This window comes from Lissotriton helveticus, chromosome 1_1 (genome assembly GCF_964261635.1).
Source record: "Lissotriton helveticus chromosome 1_1, aLisHel1.1, whole genome shotgun sequence".
Lineage (NCBI taxonomy): Eukaryota > Metazoa > Chordata > Amphibia > Caudata > Salamandridae > Lissotriton > Lissotriton helveticus.
In genome coordinates, this window is record NC_136057.1 from 1,246,186,411 (window position 1) to 1,246,207,470 (window position 21,060).

General features: G+C 46.0%; 1 protein-coding gene across 2 annotated transcripts in view; it reads right to left on the minus strand.

The window, feature by feature from the left end:
• CPNE8 (copine 8) overlaps positions 1 to 21,060 on the minus strand; it is a 1,123,798-nt gene that overhangs the window by 501,534 nt on the left and 601,204 nt on the right. For both annotated transcript variants that reach the window (XM_078679874.1, XM_078679883.1), the window contains one exon: positions 16,236 to 16,339. In XM_078679874.1, coding sequence (XP_078536000.1) covers positions 16,236 to 16,339 — 104 coding nt within the window. The remainder of the gene's footprint in view (positions 1 to 16,235; positions 16,340 to 21,060) is intronic.

Below are 21,060 nucleotides of genomic sequence, written 5' to 3' on the forward strand. Positions count from 1 at the left end.
TAACTTGTTGGCTCAGACCTTTGGAGTAAAACATATCATTGCAAACCTTAAAGTGTCTTTATTCAAATGGATTTTGTGGCTAAATCCAAACTAGGTAACCCTCATATACGCCAGAAACAAATTAAAGCTGTTACTCTTCCTCTTAGAGAAAATGACTTTGGTCTGCTGACAATTAATGATCAGGTTTTGTGGTTATTGTAGATTTCTAGTATGTGGAAAGCCTGTTGTAGACCCCTGGGGCATGTTCTACAATTAATTTATTGATGGTGTTCTGTGTTACATGCATGTGATGGGCCTTACATTTCACTAGGAATGTGCTGGAACATTGGATATTTGCAATAACAAACTGTCTAATATTAATGAACGTACATGTCTTGCTTACACTCTCGTGCTGAAAATATTTTCTCTGACACAGGTGAATATTCTATTGCAAGTCTCCCCCACAATCAATGTATAGTGACTGAATAGAAATAAGATGCACAAAGATGAGGATTTCTGCCAAAAAATGCATTGGTCAAGTGCAGCAGAATAAGCCTTAAAGGCATGCATATAGAAAGTCTTTTGGCTAGATATTGCCATATATGTTAGGTGTCAGAATATTACCAAGCATATCACAACCTGGGCCAGTATTATCATAAAGGCGCACCTTCTCTGTTTGCGCCACGGTAGACCTTAAAACAGCTGCGCCGGTAGCAAACAGGAAAAGTGTGCCCTATTATGGTGAATGCGCTGGGGGCAGCGCATTCAAGTAAAATGTGGAGCACTTGCTTCAAAGCCACTCCCAGTTTCAATGTGCAAACAGCAAACGGCCTGCACTCTAATGATCGAGTAGAATTTGCCTACAAGGTGAGGTCTAGGGGGTTCCTTGGGCTTCCCCTTCTCCCCTCCAGAGGGCTGCCTTTAGGAGGTGCACTGAAAGTGTAGCACTTGTTTGTGGCGCAACTTCAGTGCGCCCCTTAAAGGAATGTTTGCCTCTATGCCCGCGTCCATATTACAGCACTGGCACAGAGTCAAAGTGATTTACTCATTTACATGAGGCCAGCCCCCATTCAAATGAGGGCACTCCCATCCCTGGTTGACATAGATTGATTGATTTCCACAACTAGTCATGCAGAACAAAGCGGGACCATAGAAAATAATCCCCCTAGCCTAAAATTGGTATCCATGGATCTAAAGGAGCCCACTCATAATAACCAAAGCAATATTGAAGTTTGAATTGATAATTCTATCCATCGAAGCCTGGGGCTAGCTGCCAATGTCCAGCCAGACAGCGTAGTGGTTGACGATTATATTGCAGCCGTAGCAACAAGCAGGGATCTCCTTCGACAACCGTAAATACTCACTATTCACACCCTTTAACCCCATCGCTGCTAGGCCTTTTCCCACCGTGCTAAGCCTTTTTTTTGGCTATTTGGGGTAGTGCGCGCTTAGGCCCCTGTAACTTTTTGACCACATAAGGTATCCACGCCAAATTTCCGTCCTTTTCTTCCAACATCATGGGCATTGTAAAGGTACCCAGGGTTTGTGGATTACCCTGGAGGGGTCCCAGAAATTAGCCAAAATACAGCTAAATTTAGTTTTTGGGGGGGGGAAATGGGAAAAAAGGGCTGCAAATGAAAACATCTGGGGATTTTCCTGCAAATGGTATCAAAAAAGGGTGCGTGGGGCAGCAATCAACATTGTCCCCGCTTTAAGGGAATGACACACTTTTGTCAGAAAACCAACATTTTTTACACAGTTTTGGCATTTTTCTGGAACATAGCCTATTTTTGCTATTTTTTGTGCTTTCAACCTCCTTTCAGTTAATGGGAGAAATGGGTATGAAAGCAATAATGGATCCTGGACAGCTATCCATTTTTAAAAAGTAGACAAAATTCTGAATTTAGCAAGGGGTTATTTGTATAGACCCGTCAAGGTTTCTTTATAGAAACTAACAGTTAAATATAGGAAAAATTGAAAATTCGTTGAAAAAAACAGCCTTTTGTGTCAACGTTTTCACTTGTAACTTCTTCTAATTATGACAGCTCTTTGAAAGCAATATACCGTTACATTTGCTGGGCCTTTCTGGTTGCGGGAATATATAGGACTTGTAGGTTCACCAAGAACCAGACGAACCCAGAGTCAAAAACTGGCTTTTTATTATGTACCGGGTACATATCAATTATTGTGGGAAAATGTATACATGGAAAAATCGATATGAAAGACACCTATGTATTTCTGAAATGGGAGCAAATTATAGAGTTTAGAAACAGTAGATATTTGCACATTTTCGAAATTGGGAATACTCATACTAGCATGAGAATTATCGGACATTTTTCAAAATGACATTTTTTACACAATGTCCTTCATTTGAAATTCAGAAATGCATCGAAAGTCAATAGGTCTGAATTACCCTAAGTCTCCCGATAAAAATGGTATCTCACTTGTGCGGGTCGGCCTAGTGTCCGCAGTAGGAAACGGCGCAAAACGCAACATGGTCACACCTCAATTGCGCAGTGAAAAATTACTCTTTTTTAGCAAAGTGCCTAGCTGTAGTTTTGAACCATAGCTCTGCCAGCACCTAGGGGAACTTAGCAAACCTATACATTTTTTAAAACTAGACACGCAGGGTAATCCAGGATGGGGTGACTTGACTGCCTCATACCAGGTTCTGTTACCCAGAATCCCTTGCAAACCTAAAAAATTGGCAAAAAAACACATTTTCCCCACATTTCTGTGGTGGAAAGATCTGGAATCTGCGTGGATCCACAAATTTCCACCCACCCTGCGTCAGCCTAGTGCCCCCAACAGGAAACGGCGCAAAACGCGACATGGTCACACCTCAATTTCGCAGTGAAAAATGACCCTTTTTTGGCAAAATGCCTAGCTGTAGTTTTTGATCCCTAACTCTGCTGAGACCTAAGGAAACCTAGCAAACCTATACATTTTTGAAACCTAGACACCCAGGGAAATCCAGGATGGGGTGACTTGACTGCCTTCCACCACGTTCTGTTACCCAGAATCACTTGCAAACCTAACAAATTGGCAAAAAAACAACATTTACCCCACATTTCTGTGGTGGAAAGTTCTGGAATCTGCATGGATCCACGAATTTCACCCACCCCGCATTCCCCCCAAAGTCTTCTGAGAAAAATGGTACCTCACTTGTGTGGGTCGGCCTAGTGCCCGTGTCAGAAAACGTCACAAAACGCAACGTGGACACACCACGAATTCGCAGTGAAAAATGTCCCTTTTTTGGTAAAGTGCCTAGCTGTAGTTTTTTAACCCTAGCTCTGCCGGCACCTAGGGAAACCGACCAAACCCACACATTTCTGAAAACTACACACCCAGGGGATTCTAGGGAGGTATGGCTTGCGTGGATCCCCCAACTTTTCCTTACCCAGAATCCCCTGCAAACCTCAATTTTAGCTGAAGAAATTCACTTTTTTCACACATTTTTGTGTGGAAAAGTTGTGGCATCACTGGGCTGACACAATTTTCCTATCACCCAGCGTTCCCCCGGGTCTACCAATAAAAATGGTGCCTCACTCGTGTGGGAGCCCCAAGTACCCGCGACAGGCTAGGGCCCAAAACGTAGTGAGGCAACATTAAAATTGCCTATCACAAAACGACCTGGTTTTGCAAGGGGGGTCACCTGGGATTTTGGCCCGTACTCGGCAGCCATCTGGGAAACCTACCAAACCCACACATTTCTGAAAAATTAGACACCCGAGGGCTTTCAGGGATGTATGGCTTGCATGGATCCCCCAACGTTTCCTTACCCACAATCCCCTGCAAACCTCCATTTTAGCTGAAAAAATCACTTTTTTCACACATTTTCGTGTAGGAAAGTTGTGGCATCACCGGGATGACACAAATTTCCTACCACACAGAGTTCCCCCGGGTCTCCCTATAAAAACGGTGCCTCACTCGTGTGGGAGGCCCAACTACCCGTGACAGGCAAGGGCACAAAACGTAGTGAGGCGACATCAAAATTGCCTATCATAAAACGACCTGGTTTTGGAAGGGGGGGTCACCTGGGTTTTTGGCCCTGTGCTCGGCGGCCACCTAGGGAAACCTACCAAACCCACACATTTCTGAAAACTAGACAGAGGGATTTCCAGGGCGATGTTTCATGACAAGCTAGATTCGTCATGAGCACACGACCACTGTGTGCCATGACCAGTCCAGCTCGTCATGAGCATCAAAGGGGTTAACTAATACTGATCATCATTTTAACGTTCTCAATGCCACCTGTGGTTATACTAAGCGTGTTACTGAGGGCGAACTCAGGTCTAGCCTAATGAACATACTTTTCTGGAATGTGGCAGGTTTAACTACTAAATTGTCTTACCCTGACTGGCTTAAATTCATCTATGACCTTGATATATTATGCTTTCAGGAAACCTGGGTAGATGATATGCAACATATTAATGGGTTCAAATTTTTTTTTACCCCGGCTGTTTTCTCAAGTCACGGGAGGAAAAAGGGTGGCCTATGTACTTTCATATCTCACAGGTTGAATGCAAGAAGGATGGCCCTTGTGGAATCTAATACCTATTATCAGGTACATAAAAATGCATATTGATAAATCCCATTCTCTTAAACTTTTACAATAATATTCCTGCCCAAACCAAAGACTTACCGGCTCCAGGAGGGGTCCAAACCAAAGACTTACCGGCTCCAGGAGGGGTCGCGGAGACGCTGCCTACATCGCCTTTGCCACACAGCACCGCTGGGTCCCTGACGTTGTGGTCGCCCCCGCCGCTGTGCAGCGTCATCGCACGGCCGCGGAGCGGAGCAGACCACAACTCCCAGCGAGCCCTGCAGTTACCTCCGCCCACTTCCTGCACAAGCGCCAGGAGGCGCTACTAAAGGCGACAGCTCCCGGAGAGGAGCGGGGGTCCAAACCAAAGACTTACCGGCTCCAGGAGGGGTCGCAGAGACGCTGCCTACATCGCCTTTGCCACACAGCACCGCTGGGTCCCTGACGTTGTGGTCGCCCCCGCCGCTGTGCAGCGTCATCGCACGGCCGCGGAGCGGAGCAGACCACAACTCCCAGCGAGCCCTGCAGTTACCTCCGCCCACTTCCTGCACAAGCGCCAGGAGGCGCTACTAAAGGCGACAGCTCCCGGAGAGGAGCGGGGGTCCAAACCAAAGACTTACCGGCTCCAGGAGGGGTCGCAGAGACGCTGCCTACATTGCCTTTGCCACACAGCACCGCTGGGTCCCTGACGTTGTGGTCGCCCCCGCCGCTGTGCAGCGTCATCGCACGGCCGCGGAGCGGAGCAGACCACAACTCCCAGCGAGCCCTGCAGTTACCTCCGCCCACTTCCTGCACAAGCGCCAGGAGGCGCTACTAAAGGCGACAGCTCCCGGAGAGGAGCGGGGGTCCAAACCAAAGACTTACCGGCTCCAGGAGGGGTCGCAGAGACGCTGCCTACATCGCCTTTGCCACACAGCACCGCTGGGTCCCTGACGTTGTGGTCGCCCCCGCCGCTGTGCAGCGTCATCGCACGGCCGTGGAGCGGAGCAGACCACAACTCCCAGCGAGCCCTGCAGTTACCTCCGCCCACTTCCTGCACAAGCGCCAGGAGGCGCTACTAAAGGCGACAGCTCCCGGAGAGGAGCGGGGGTCCAAACCAAAGACTTACCGGCTCCAGGAGGGGTCGCAGAGACGCTGCCTACATCACCTTTGCCACACAGCACCGCTGGGTCCCTGACGTTGTGGTCGCCCCCGCCGCTGTGCAGCGTCATCGCACGGCCGTGGAGCGGAGCAGACCACAACTCCCAGCGAGCCCTGCAGTTACCTCCGCCCACTTCCTGCACAAGCGCCAGGAGGCGCTACTAAAGGCGACAGCTCCCGGAGAGGAGCGGGGGTCCAAACCAAAGACTTACCGGCTCCAGGAGGGGTCGCAGAGACGCTGCCTACATCACCTTTGCCACACAGCACCGCTGGGTCCCTGACGTTGTGGTCGCCCCCGCCGCTGTGCAGCGTCATCGCACGGCCGCGGAGCGGAGCAGACCACAACTCCCAGCGAGCCCTGCAGTTACCTCCGCCCACTTCCTGCAAAAGCGCCAGGAGGCGCTACTAAAGGCGACAGCTCCCGGAGAGGAGCGGGGGTCCAAACCAAAGACTTACCGGCTCCAGGAGGGGTCGCAGAGACGCTGCCTACATCGCCTTTGCCACACAGCACCGCTGGGTCCCTGACGTTGTGGTCGCCCCCGCCGCTGTGCAGCGTCATCGCACGGCCGCGGAGCGGAGCAGACCACAACTCCCAGCGAGCCCTGCAGTTACCTCCGCCCACTTCCTGCACAAGCGCCAGGAGGCGCTACTAAAGGCGACAGCTCCCGGAGAGGAGCGGGGGTCCAAACCAAAGACTTACCGGCTCCAGGAGGGGTCGCAGAGACGCTGCCTACATCGCCTTTGCCACACAGCACCGCTGGGTCCCTGACGTTGTGGTCGCCCCCGCCGCTGTGCAGCGTCATCGCACGGCCGCGGAGCGGAGCAGACCACAACTCCCAGCGAGCCCTGCAGTTACCTCCGCCCACTTCCTGCACAAGCGCCAGGAGGCGCTACTAAAGGCGACAGCTTCCTCCGCGTCGCGGACGCGCGCGGACGGCGCCGGGCGGAGCCCGGGCAGAGGGCGGGCCGTCTAAGGCCGTCCAAGGACGACCAGGGACGGGACGGGCCACGTCCGTAACATCATTAATCATGGGCAAGCGTAAAATGGTTACATCAGCGGCAGATGAAGCAAAAGCGAAGGTGCCAAAGTATACTACCAGCATACTGACATACTTAACAACAAAAGTGGGGGAATTATCATCGCAGATCGCTGAGTCCGAGCGTGAACTAGGCCTTGTCCCTAGCCCTGGGATTGTTGATACATCCAATTCCTCTGCTATAAATTGTATTCCGTTGGAGCCTCGGGTTATCATTGAGGCTTGTAGACCTACTTTATCACAACTCGCCACAGTTCTTCCATGTCCGGCTGTAACTGAAACTGTGATACCTAACTTTCCTATGAACCCCGGGGAGGTTGGAAGGTCTGCTTTAACTATGGCTGGCTCTACCCAGCCAACTTTTGTAACGGAGGAGGGCATTATGGCCTTATTGGAAAAACTGTTCACAGAAAGACTGGAGACTGCCTTAATTCAGATTGCCTCGGACATTAATGAAACTCTGAAGGACTGTGTTAAGAACCTTATGGCAAAATGTGATCGCATCAATGATGCTCTTAGCATTCGGGCCCCTTCTTCTTTTATGCCTTTGGCTTCATGTCCCTCTGTTGTGCAGGTGTCTGCCCCTAAAGTTGGTGACCCACCCACAATCAGGCCGGTTGCTATCCCTCTTCTGCCTATTGTCAACCCTGTGCCACAAAAAGGGAAAGTAGATAATGGGATATATATTCCCATAACAGAGGCTGGCAACAGTGCAAGTTCCTCCACAAGGCCTAGAGGCCAGTGGGGGGCAGTGGAAAAAAGGGTTCCCCCAATAAATTTACCTCCGGATGCAACACCTTTTGTTGCAATTTTGGTTAACGTGCCCAAACTTGAAGAAGGGGTGGTGGAACAACATGAGACCCTTCTTGGGCACGTTAAAAAATGGTGTAATGCTAACTGTACGGGAGAAAGTAATATTGCAGACAATATCGTAACAAGTAGAAGGGTAGATTGGGTGGGCCGAAGCAAGAAAGAGGTATCTGGAGACTGTGTCATTGTAAATTTCAAATCCAAGAATGTCGCTAGTCGACTTTTCTGGGATGACTCCCCTCTGGATTCTGCAAGTAAAGGGGTTCGGGCGATGCCCCTTGGCTTTTTTTATCCTCGTCCTTATAGACCAGGTGTTATGGAGATCAATAAGTTACAGTTTACTGATAATACCTGGGCAGAGGATAAACTTATCTCACCTATGCCTACTAATGTCTGGATGATTAAGCCAACCAAAGGTAATGGGGTGGTAAATGCTGTAAGGAACACACCCTCTAATGATCTTCCATTGTCAAACATGTTTTCGGCTCTAGCTGATAGAATAGACATTGAATGACTAGAACCTGAACCTGAACAGGAAAACCTGACTCGCCTATGTACAGGCAACACTGAGGTGGCCCCACCTGATGACAGAGTTGAAACTGTTATAAATGACCCATTACAAATAGGTGGAGGGCACATACGGATATTATCATGGAACATTGCGGGCCTACGGGCAAAACAGGACGATCTGATTTGGTTACAATCAGTGAAGAACCATGATATAGTTGCCTTACAAGAAACCTGGACGAAAGATAAAGGCTTCTGGGTAGATGGATATATTTCTTTCTTTGTTGATGCCCAGAGCTCTACATCAGGAAGGGATAGAGGGGGTTTGCTACTCCTTGTTTCAGTTAAAATTGCAGGGAATGTTAGAGAAATCCCCAGTGCTTCGCATTATTTTCAGCTGGTGGAAATTTGCTTGGCTGACAGGAATAAGATTGTATTAATAAATTGTTATAATTCTATGCAGGGGGGGGGCCCAAATTTTGTGTTAGATGGTTTATCAGCCTTTTTAACCAAATATATGTCAAAACAAACCACTTTTGTTCAGTTTATAATGATGGGTGATTTTAATGTTCATGCGTGTAAGTCCCATTGTCAGATCATTGATGATACCGGTCCTGATTATACTTCGCTGCCACACTTTGAACATAGCCCTAAAGGTGTGGCAATGGAAAACCTGTTATCATCAAATGACTTATATGAACCGGGGTTTTCAGATCCAATAAACCGTGTGCTCACGTATAACGCAAGGGGCAGTGAATCGATTATCGATTACTTTTTTATGTCTCCAGGGCTCCTTCGTTATGTTTTGTTTTATAATGCAATTGTAAGTGGGTTTAGTGACCACAATCCTGTGTTGTTGGTTTTGGACGCCCTCTCTGGGCTGCATAAAGGAGAATTAAGGGCTAGCTCTACAAGGGACGTAAGGAGTAAAGATCAGGGAAGACGCCTTAAATGGTGTAAAGTCTGCCCAGAGGATTTTCATGGTCTTATTGTACAAGATATGTTAGTCGAAATTGAGAAATGTAGGAATGGAGAGAGGAGGGAGGGGGAGGTTGTGAGTGCCTTTGAAGCTATCTGTGCTAGAGTAGAAAAAGAGCTTAGAGCTAAACCAGGGAGGGGTTCTGCTCCAGCGTGTAGATGGTTTGATCGCTCTTGCTCACAGGCTCACTCAGCTTTGCTGAAGGGTCTTAAACAATCTCCTAGAGATAGGTCTTTGGTGGCACATTTAAGAAGACAATATGTTTTGGCAGTTAAACTTCGGAAAAAAGCCATCAAAGATGAAGCATGGGACTCTTTGATGGACCCTATTACTCTTAAACATAGCTCCAAATTCTGGGCCATAATAAATAATCCTTTGTTCTCCCACACTAACAACATGGATCTTGAAACAAATATCTCTGAAGCTGACTGGATTAACCATTTCTCCAATATATATGGTTCAAATGAAATAACCGAGGCGTTTAATATACCTTACTCCCCATCGTCTTCCTCTAAATTAAATTTTACCAAATCAGAAGTAGAGTTGGCAATCTTAGGCTCTGCTGCAAATAAAGCCCCGGGCCCGGATGGGGTACCCCTGGACCTATACAAACTTAACTCTGAGATGTGGGCTGAGATTTTAGCTAATGTTTTTAATTGTGTGTATGAGGGGGGTTTGCCAAAAACGTGGTCTTGTGCTATTATAGTACCCATTTTTAAAAAGGGTCAAAGAAGCGACCCTAAGTGTTTTCGACCAATTTCGTTATTAGATTCTTCTATGAAGATTTTGGGCAAAGTCCTGTTAGCTAGAATTAACACCTGGTCCATAGACAATGATATTCTAGTAGATGCCCAGTATGGGTTCCGTGCTGGTAGAGGGACTGAGGACCAATGCTTAAATCTTCATTTGTTAATTTCGAAATACACAATTGTTAAAAAAGGGTCAATTTTTGTTGCTTTTATGGACCTGTCCACGGCTTTTGATTTGGTGAATAGAGCCCGGCTGTGGACCATGCTGTTAAAGCTGGGTCTTGATCCTCCCCTTGTATACTTTTTGGCAGAACTACATAAAGATTTAAAAGCCTCAAACAGAATGGACCAAGAAGGTAATTGTACTGCGTGGTTCAAATCCAGTAGGGGCGTGCGGCAGGGCTGCATTCTTGCTCCCATGCTGTTCACTTTGTATATAAATTCACTTGAGGAGACTCTTTTAACTGCTACCTTGGATACTCCGCGTGCAGGGGACACTCGTATTCCTGTTCTCCTGTACGCGGATGACGCAGCTTTAATAGCTCGGACCCCGATAGGTTTGCAAAAACTTTTAAATGCTTTTAATGATTTTATGTCATCATTAGGCTTAGTGATAAACAACTCCAAATCTCACGTCATGGCTTTTGGGGCTGGTAAAAATAATTCTAAACAGTTCTACTGCAATGGTGACGTGATCACTAATGTCAAAATTTTTACGTACCTGGGTGTCATTTTTGACACTAAGGGGAGTTGGGCTCCGCAAATTGTAGCTAAAACCAAAGCGGTCAGGAGCTCGGCCACCGCTATTTTAAGTTTTTCCAGGAGACTGGGCGGGAAGCCAACTGGTGCCTTACTTAACTTGTACAGGGCGAAATCAGTAGCAATAGCCAGGTACGGCTCAGGTCTGTGGGGCTATGTAAATAGTGAATCAGTACAAAGGGAAGAAAATAAGTTCCTGCGTTCCACCTTAGGGCTTCCCCAATCTACAGCCACGTTTTCAGTTCACCAGGAAGTTGGCCTTGGGTACATATCTGACATCCTTCTCATGGCCCCTATCTTGTTATGGATAAGGCTCTGGACCAACAAAAACTTGGGTCTGAATCATAAAATACTGGTGGACTGTTTAAATCTGGATAATTACAAAAACATTACTTGGCTTTCTTACATACAAAAGTGTTCTCTGGACCTGGGACGTCCTGACATTTTTCTGGTCCCCCAGGGTCTAAAGAAATCGGATTTAGATTGGGTGAAGGCCAATTTCATTACATTGAAAAATGTGGAGAGGGAGGAACGCCAATTACTTAAGCCCACGGTCAGAGCCCATTACCTGACCATCACCTGCCTTACTATACAACCGTACCTTACTATCGTTACTATCCCCTTTCATAGGTGGCTTCTGGTTAAACTCCGGTTTAATCAGATTTATACAGTTTTGTGTGATAGTCAAGGCTGGTTTAAGGAGGAGGACGCACCTGTCTGTAATTGCGATAATTTTTCTACGCAAAATAATATGCACTTTATGTTGTTTTGTAATTTTTTCACTGCGCCCAGACAGAAATACCTGGTACCATTATTAAAGGACAAAGCTTTTTACCAGGCAAAACCTGCCCTCCTTTATCTCCAATTATTGGACTCTGCGTTGGCCATGTTTAGCGTGGCCAATTATCTTGTTTCTGCTGTTAGGATTAGGAGGAGAAGACTTAATAATGCTACATTAGGGTTTTGTAGAGAAGACTGAAATGGAAATGCTGTGCATATTTAAATATCTATCTTATTGAGTATTTACTCTTTTTACGATGTATTTTTACACTGTATATTAATTAATTATTATCGATGTTTTCTCATATCATCTTTTTATTATGCATATGTAAATACTATTGACTGATGATTTTTGTAACTCCTTATGAATTTGTATTGCCCTTCTTCTGATGTGATTGTAGAATGCTTTTATGATTTTTAACTAAATCGAATAAAGTGGTTTTTGACTTGACTTGACTTGATATTCCTGCCATGTGAACGAGGGAAGTCTTAAGGCAGCTACAGGAGGATCTGGATACTATCTATGGGAACACAACTAAAGACCTTTGCATAATTTGGGGAGGGGACTTCAAAATGGGCATGTGTCCTCATGCGGTATGAGGATATTGTGATTTATTACCTGATGATGGGATAGATATGTCTCATTTTTCGCATTCTCCCCTGGGGGAAACGTTAACCCTGATTTAATATACCATGGACTTGGGTTTCGCCAACGACTTTTGCTCACCACCCATACCGTTTAGCAGTACTTTTAACGGTTGTGGGTCGTGCTCAAATATACATTTTCTTTTAATATCAAATAGATACACTGATAGAACATATCATTTTTAAACCCATACTGTCGGCTTCAGTGATCACTTTCCTATTAGTGTTACCTTAGATCTGCCGACCAAAGTGTTATCTATTAGACATATGGCCACCGAGCCATCACAAGATATTGTCATAAATAGATCCAATGGATACACGATTAGATGGGCAGGAGTAGATACCTTACAATTAACGAAGTCACTTTTAACTAACTGTAAAACAGACTTCTCGGTTTGCCTTGACGAGATGGCCATGGATCCCAATATTTTTAACTCCTTCTGCAAAACGTTACAGGCCATTTAAAATAATTTAATTACAGAATCCAAAAACCCCTCTAATAGTAAGCCAGGCTGGTTTGATTCTCAGTGTAGCAAATCAATTGCAGCTTTGAAATCTGCTCTACACAAGCTGAGGAGAGATCAGGAAGCAATAAAAATGGCCAGGGCAGCGTATAAAACGTCCCTCAAAGATCGAAAAGAGGCCATTAGATCTGAACTGTGGCAGGCCATGAAAGGCTTTTGGAAGGCTGTGAATGCCCAGTTCTTGGCCCCTAAAAACTCACCAAGCTTTGAAAACATGGTCGGGGAGGATCGATGGGTGACCCACTTTTCCAGCTTATTCTGTAACAACGCATATCCCAACATTAGTGAGGATTTTAGATCAGGCTCTGTAAGCTACCTCCCAATCTGCATCAATTTTAATGTGGATGAGGTGATCCTGGCCATCAACGCAGGCATAGGTGGAAATCTCCGGGACCAGACAGCAAACCAGTACTTCTAACTTTGGTCTTAAGGTCTTGTTGTACACAAGGTTTCACTCCGACTTGGATGGAGTCAATACTTGTCCCTATTTTTAAGAAAGGCCACTGCAACGACCCGGCCTGTTATAGACCCATATCACTGCTGGACTCCCTTGTGAAAGAGGCCGAGTGCTTTGTTTTAAATAGACTGCAGTCGTGGGCTGAGGACTCAGGTATCATCTCTGAACTTCAATAAGGATTCCGTCAAGGTTTAGGTACTGTGGAACAGAGTTTGAACCTGAATCTCACACTGAGAAAATATACTGAGGCAAAAAAATTGAGCCTCTTTTTGTGTTTCATTGACCTGAGCTCGGCTTTTGACTGTGTCAATCACCAGAAGCTGTGGCGCATCTTAGAGGACATGGGGGTGGAAACGTAACTAATTAATTTTTTAAAACAGTCTTACCTAGATGCCCGGGCCAGGGTCCGCTATGGTAGAACTGGTAAACTTAGTCACAGCTTCAATGTCAGGAAGGGGGTAACGCAGGGGTGTGTGCCAGCCCCACTCCTCTTTACCCTCTACATAAATAGTCTGGGCAACACTTTATCGAAGGAATGCCAAGATCTGCCTAGCTTAGGCAAAAGGACAATTAGTGCACTGTGAGACGCCGACGACGCAGTCCTGTTAGCCCGCACTCCGATCGGCTTGCAGAAAATTGTGTCGAACTTTGCTTCTTATATGTCAAGCCTAGACCTTAATGTTAATATTACCAAAACTTTCATCATAAAATGTAGCAAGCCCAGCGTCAAGTGCTGTGACATTTTTATGAACAACAAAAAACTTGAATTTGCTAACCACTTCTCAAATTTAGGAATTGTATTCGATAGAAGGGATTCATGGGCAAAAGCCATTAATTCTAGAAAATTGCTTTTTGCCAAAGCCAAAGGTGCCTTGATCAACTTTACCAGGAAGTTAGGAAAGCGTCTTATTAACGACCTGTTGACAATATACAAAGCCAAATGTACTTCAGTTGCTCTGTATGGAGCTGGTATTTGGGATTATGCCAACGTAGAGTCTCTCCAGCAAGTTGGGAATAGGTTTCTAAGATATCTTTTAGCTGTCCCAAATAGCACGGCCATATATTCTGCAGAAACTGAGGCAAGGTCATCTGTCACTACTGGGTATCTCTCAAACTAACAGCCCAGCTATTCAGGTCTTAAAATGTAGGCAGTTTGGAATCTACCCCAACCGTTCGTAGTTGTAGTGGCAGATGAACTATTGCAACCTAAAATCATAAATAGTAGATATCTTGAGTATGAGTTATAGTAAATGCAATTACCCCACTCACAAGTGAATCACATGAAGTGTTGGCATACATGTTGTGCCCGGCCGTTTCAGGCCTTTACCAAGCACCTGTTTCAGCACATTTCTCATTGATATTGCAGTGTTGAAATGAACCAGGTTATAGTTTCCCAGTCAAGCAAATGGTATTCTGGGATTTTCTGAAAGGCCACTTGACTGTTCCTATAGGTCGATCCTTAAAGCCCAGCAAACTGTGCTTTCATTTCTGGCTACAGCATCCATTAAATGTATCCATTTGATGGACTTGACATACATTTTTTAGAAGACATTATTCCTGGTGGAAATCACCTTGGAAAGAAGACAAAGTACCCTGCAGAGCGACCCAGAATTTCTCTGAGGGTGATGTCTGATTTCCAGTTGAATCAGCTAGTAGCCTTACCGTTTTTGGGTTGAGACTAGCGGCAGCGCGCGTGCGCTGCTCACTCTGCGAGACTGCTGTAGTAGAGTATGGGAGAGAAGCTGCGCCAGTCCCCTCCCATATTTTTCATTGGCTTGTGTCATTGTCTTAGGTGAATGCTGCCTTCGGATTTGTTAATAGGCTTTTTTGTCCCTCGTTAATACAGCCTTGTCTTCGTTTGCACCCTCGCATGGCGACTGGCCCTTTCACTTCAGTTATTACAAGGGATCTGTTATTTAGTCTGTAAGTACTATTTACTATATTGAATTGCTCTTCCTGCAGGCCGGCCAAGCGCTGCTTCAGCAGAAACCGCAAACCGCTTGTATTTTTTTAAGGAGCAAGGCCGCCCCCATAACACAGGCGCCTGCTTTCAATCACTTTAACCTGCCGTTATCTCATGTCTGTTTCAACCCCCCAAGTAAAATGGATTTAGAAATGATTAGTGAATTAAGGCATGTGAATTCCAGGTAGCACATAATCATGGGCTAATGGGTTGAAGCTGACAACAGCACTTCTATGTTAAATGCCACCTGTACCAAAGCCATCTGACTGGTTGTTTTTAAAAGCCTGTTTTATTAACAACTCCACCATCACCTCCACCGATACCACCACCACCAATACCATCCATACAACCACCACAAATACCACCACCAATATCACCATCATTTCCACCACCATCAACACCACTGTCATTTACAATGCCAATAGCTCATAATTGCGTGAATGCGAGCCCTATTGCATTGCAAATGCTTGTATTTTAAGCAAGCACTGACAATTGCTGAAAGAGTCCCACATGCTTATGCAAAAAGCTTTACTGGTTACTACATCAATAGCCAGTGGTAAAGGAATATTCAAAACCTCTACATGAGATACCAGTGGCGGAAAACAACTTTTACAGGTAAGTTACAAACTATGACAGCTTGGGGCTATTCACAATGCACATGCTAGACATTATTCTTCAATAGTATGGTTGGCTTTAGAAAAACATTTTATTTTACTTTTTTAAGTTTTATAGTGTTAACCATAGTCACCATGACTCATTATGATCTTTAACCAAAAGGCCTCCATGTCCTACATCAATTTTGAATGACACAGGTTCGGAGGACTCTGGATTCATACTCCAATGCTTCCCTTCTCCCTCTGGCAACATGACATGAGATTTCATCCTCGAGGAGCTGAGCCAGCCAATTTTTCTAAAGTTTGTCGCTCCTACAGAATTATCTCACAAAGCACACCTCTGTTGAGCAAAAGCAAACCTCTCTTTAACTCAATTTAAAACCCTTGTACATTATTACCATAAGGAGAATTTTAGCTGAAAATCTCATAGCTGAATCTCTTTAAGGCATATCTGTTTTACATTCTCATAGGGCACATCTAACCACGTGCAAATCTCTGTTCCAGGGCGCATCACCCACTGCACATTTTTCTCCTAGGGTATATCTCATCCCTGAAGATGATTCTCCAAGCATGTATCTCAGACCCTGAAAATCTCTATCTCAATGCATATCATGGATACAAACAGCTTGAAACACTACAAAACTGGCAAGCACCAGGTGGTTCTGATATACAATACTGCAACTTAAATAAAATAATGTCTCAAATGTAATGACATAACATTTTAAAAACATCTATTAAAAAAATACCTGCCATCTTCATTGCTTCGGTAAAAAACTAGGAAAGGGTCAGATTTTCCAAATAAGTCCTTCTTGTCTAACTTATTGGCACAAAACTGCATCAGAACAGCATCCTGTAACAAAAATATTAAAGAATTAATAATTATCTAAAACAACTGGCTGACTTTGGCCGCAAGATAGTGTAATATCGAGTATGCCAATTGGTGAATACCACTTGAATAAAGGTAGTAAATAACAAATCAATTCAAAATAAATATAAGCACATAGGCCTAGCAACAAAAAAAAAGCGTAAGCATATACACGTCTATTAGACCGGACAAGCACAACAAAAAATTTTTCAGGTCTGTTTTTTGAGAGTGGTCAGCACTCTAGTGGCTTTGCCTCCTGCACCTGAACCAGGCCTATTTAAATGTGGCTGTGATGTGGACGCACAACTGGTGTGCCAAAGGCAAGCCTGTCTGCGCCCATCCACACCAGAATGTTACAAGGGGCCAGGAATGCTGAACCTTTTGCACCAGCTACCATTACTTATTCGGCAATCAAATTAGAGCACTACATCCTGCAATGTTGGCGGCATGTTTCTCTGTTATGATTCTGACCACTATTGTCCGGAGTTGCCCTCACTGTGATTTCAAGATTACAACTCAGTGTGCAACCACAGTAATCAATAATAAGGACCCCACACATTTTTCAGACACCCTTAATTTTAGGGCTCCTAAAACATCTGCCTAGTTAGAACCTAAAATTACTCCTTATTGCTTCTTTAACATCAACTGCCGCTCCCTAGCTAAATATCAATTACAAATATTCAGTTTCTTAACTGACAACTTGGCAGACGTCGTAATTCCAAATGAAACCTGGCTTAATAATGCATCTGCTCCAGACAACACTGCTGCTCTTCCAACAGCCTATTGCATGCTTAGGTGGTGGGATATCGTCTTTAATGTAAGTGTGGGCTGAAAATCCGTTCCGCTCGCGGAATTTGCGAATTTTTGGCAATTTCGCGGTCCATGAATCGCGCAAAATTGTCCAAGAATTCGCGGGTTGGCGGATTTATTTTGCTTGATCGAGCTTCAAAAATAATATCTCCCGCGTGCGGCGTTACCTTACCGTGATTCTGAGTTCGCCGAGTTGTTTTCCTCCTGGTTTGTGTGCGCTACTCCATTTTCCATCTTGCTGCGTGATCACGCGAGACTTTTTGACCGCGAGTACGTCATAGCGTCCCGCCATCTTGCACTGGGAGACTTTCAGAACGCAAATACGTCATAAGGGCCCACGATCACGCATCACGAGAGTAAACAATTGCGAACGCGTAGATGCGCCGTGCAGCTGACATTCGGCGGGAGATTTGACCAGCTCGCTTTCCCGAAATAGCAAAAATTGCAATTCTGCACAAGAAATCTATCGCTGGCAGCATAAACCTTCTGAAATTGATGATTTGGATCAGACTAACTCTTCAGATTGACATTTGGCTGCACTTCTTTGTGCAAGGAGTGCATTTTTGGGGGGTTGGGAGGAAAGAAGTGCCCCAGAGTCTCCAACTTTCTGTTCCTGTCCAGCAGGCTCCTCCCAGTGCTTTGTCCATGTCCTGGTCACTTTTTATTTGGATCTGGAGCTGGAAGGATTACTCTTTGGCTGCTGCTGGATATTTGTATTTGAGGACTTTTTGTTTGGATCACTTTTGGAGTTGAGATTTTACAAGTAAGTTGGTGTCATTGCAGTTGCTGCAACTACAATTTATAAACTTTTTCACAACTTAAAAAAATATATATTGTGGGTAGCCACAGTATCTAGTAGGCCCAGGGTTCTCATGGGTGCACGATACAACTGTTTCTGTGAGTTTTGTTGAACTTAAATATCATTTATGGCATGGAATTGAATAGCTCACTGTTATTATATCTATGTGGATGTTTTTTGTAATTTTGGGTTGCATTAAAGCCACACTAGCCAGTAGGCCCAGGAGTAGTCAGTGGTGCATGGGCCATGTCTTTCTGTGGGGTCTCCTGAAATTAAACATCATTTAGGGCATGGATGGCATTGGATTGGGGTGATTTTTGTGTGTATTTCGTTTTTATGGGTGTTGTTGGGGCCTGGTCCAGGGCCTGGCCATGTGGGTGGGGGTCTAGGGGCCATTTTGAAGCCAGCCAGTGTGCTTTGTGCCATAGGCCTGTACCCAGTCCGCCTTGCTTTCATCCATTATGCCCAGGGGCAGTCAGTGGTGCATGGGCCAAGTCTTTCTTTGTGTTCTCTTGATTTTAAACATCATTTAGGGCATGGATGGCATTGGATTGGGGTGATTTTTGTGTGTATTTCAATTTTTTGGGTGTTGTTGGGGCCTGGTCCAGGGCCTGGCCATGTGGGTGGGGGTCTAGGGGCCATTTTGAAGCCAGGCAGTGTGCTTTGTGCCATAGGCCTGCACCCAGTCTGCCTTGCTTTCATCCATTATGCCCAGGGGCAGTAAGTGGTGCATGGGCCAAGTCTTTCTGTGTGTTCTCTTGATTTTAAACATCATTTAGGGCATGGATGGCATTGGATTGGGGTGATTTTTGTGTGTATTTTGATTTTTTGGGTGTTGTTGGGGCCTGGCCCAGGGCCTGGCCATGTGGGTGGGGGCCATTTTGAGGCCTGGTCCAGGGCCTGGCTATGTGGCTGGGGGTCTAGGGGCCATTTTGAAGCCAGGCAGTGTGCTTTGTGCCATAGGCCTGCACCCAGTCTGCCTTGCTTTCATCCATTATGCCCAGGGGCAGTTAGTGGTGCATGGGCCAAGTCTTTATGTGGGGTCTCTTGAATTTAAACATCATTTAGGGCATGGATGGCATTGGATTGGGGTGATTTTTGTGTGTATTTCGATTTTTTGGGTGTTGTTGGGGCCTGGTCCAGGGCCTGGCCATGTGGGTGGGGGTCTAGGGGCCATTTTGAAGCCAGGCAGTGTGCTTTGTGCCAGAGGCCTGCACCCAGTCGGCCTTACTTTCATCCATTATGCCCAGGGGCAGTCAGTGGTGCATGGGCCAAGTCTTTCTGTGTGTTCTCTTGATTTTAAACATCATTTAGGGCATGAATGGCATTGGATTGGGGTGATTTTTGTGTGTATTTCGATTTTTTTGGGTGTTGTTGGGTCCTGGTCCAGGGCCTGGCCATGTGGGTGGGGCCATTTTGAGGCCTGGTCCAGGGCCTGGCCATGTGGGTGGGGGTCTAGGGGCCATTTTGAAGCCAGACACTGTGCTTTGTGCCATAGGCCTGCGCCCAGTCTGCCTTGCTTTCATCCATTATGCCCAGGGGTACTCAGTGGTGCATGAAACAACTCTCTCTGTGTGGTCTCTCTTCCAATAATGTAAACATCCATTTTGGATTAGAATTGCAATTTTTATTTTGGGTCTTTACGTTTTTGGGTGTGTTGTGTTAATAATAATAAGTGCCTAGTTGCAAATATTAATTGAAGCAGGACATATGCAACATTTATTTAACTGATGTTCCTCTGGCTTCCTTTGCTTTAGGTGCACAAAGACTGACAACCAGGAATCATCCTCATCATCATCACTTGTTGTAGTGCCAGGAAGAAGTACTGCTGCGGTGTGTGTACGTCACGTGACGTCACGTGTGGTGGCCACAGACAACTCTCCAACTCGTGCAACTGCGTCCTGCTGTTCTGACATCTGAAGATGGCCCAAAGAAAGGAGGCTGTAGCTCCTCTACCAAGAACGTTGCCAGTGCCACTGCCAGTAAGAAGGAGCAGAAGAAGCAAGTGGCGCCACTTACCAAGGAGACTGGTGTGCTGACGGACACTTATTTGGGGAAAAAAAAACTACGCCTGCAGCAGCAGTGTCCGCTGGTGGCCAAGCGGGGAGCAGCACCTCCGCTTCATTGGTCTCAGTGCCACCACGCCAAGTTAGGCCCAAGTCGATGAGTGCCGCAGAGGCAGCCTCTTTAATTGCTCTTTCACCATCGACCAGTGATGTTGGCGTTGACTCATCGCAAAGTAGCATCCAATCAACGCAGGGTGTAACTCATCTGACGAGTGTTCAACCACAGCCGCAACGACAGCCACAGTTGCAACAAGGAGAGGCGCAAGGGGAGGCGCAAGGAGTTGCACTAGGAGTGGCACTAGGAGAGGTGCAAGGAGTGGCACTAGGAGTGGCACAAGGAGTGGCGCAAGGAGTAGCATAAGGAGCGGCGCAAAGAGTGGCGCAAGTAGAGGCGCATGGAGAGGCACAACTGCCCACAATGCTTGTTCCTCCAGAAGTAGGGGCACATCAGAACATCGAGATTCAAGCAGAGGTATCATCCGAGCAAGCCACTCCTCCTGATGATCCATTGTCTTCCAGATCCCCAACAAGAAAAAGGTCAAGGAGGGCTACTACAAGTTTTTCTTCAAGCCCCCTTCCTTCTGATGATCTAGATCTTGATTGGCACCCACCAATGCAGTCTGAGAGGGAGGCACGCCATGAGCCGACAAAGCTAGCTAAAAGGAAGGTTCCCGCAAGGCTTTCACTTATGGGTGATGACGAAGAAGAAGTAGAAGTGGTGTATTATGCTGCTGATGAACAGTCTGGCGATGACGACCCAGTCATCACAGTCGTCACTCCAGACCCAGCAGGCATGCAGCAGACAGACATTTTTACCCTATCCAAAAATGCTGCCTTGTCAGGATGTGTGTGGCGTGGCACCACTGGTGGTACCACCACCAACACAGGTAACTACTACACCAACACGACCTACAGCTTCCATAATTTCTCGTCAGAAGGGCCGGCAGGGACCTCCATCCAGCTCGACCTCCATTACCTCAAGTAGTGGTGTTGTAAGTGCACAACAGAGTCAAATTCAGCCACGCCCATCC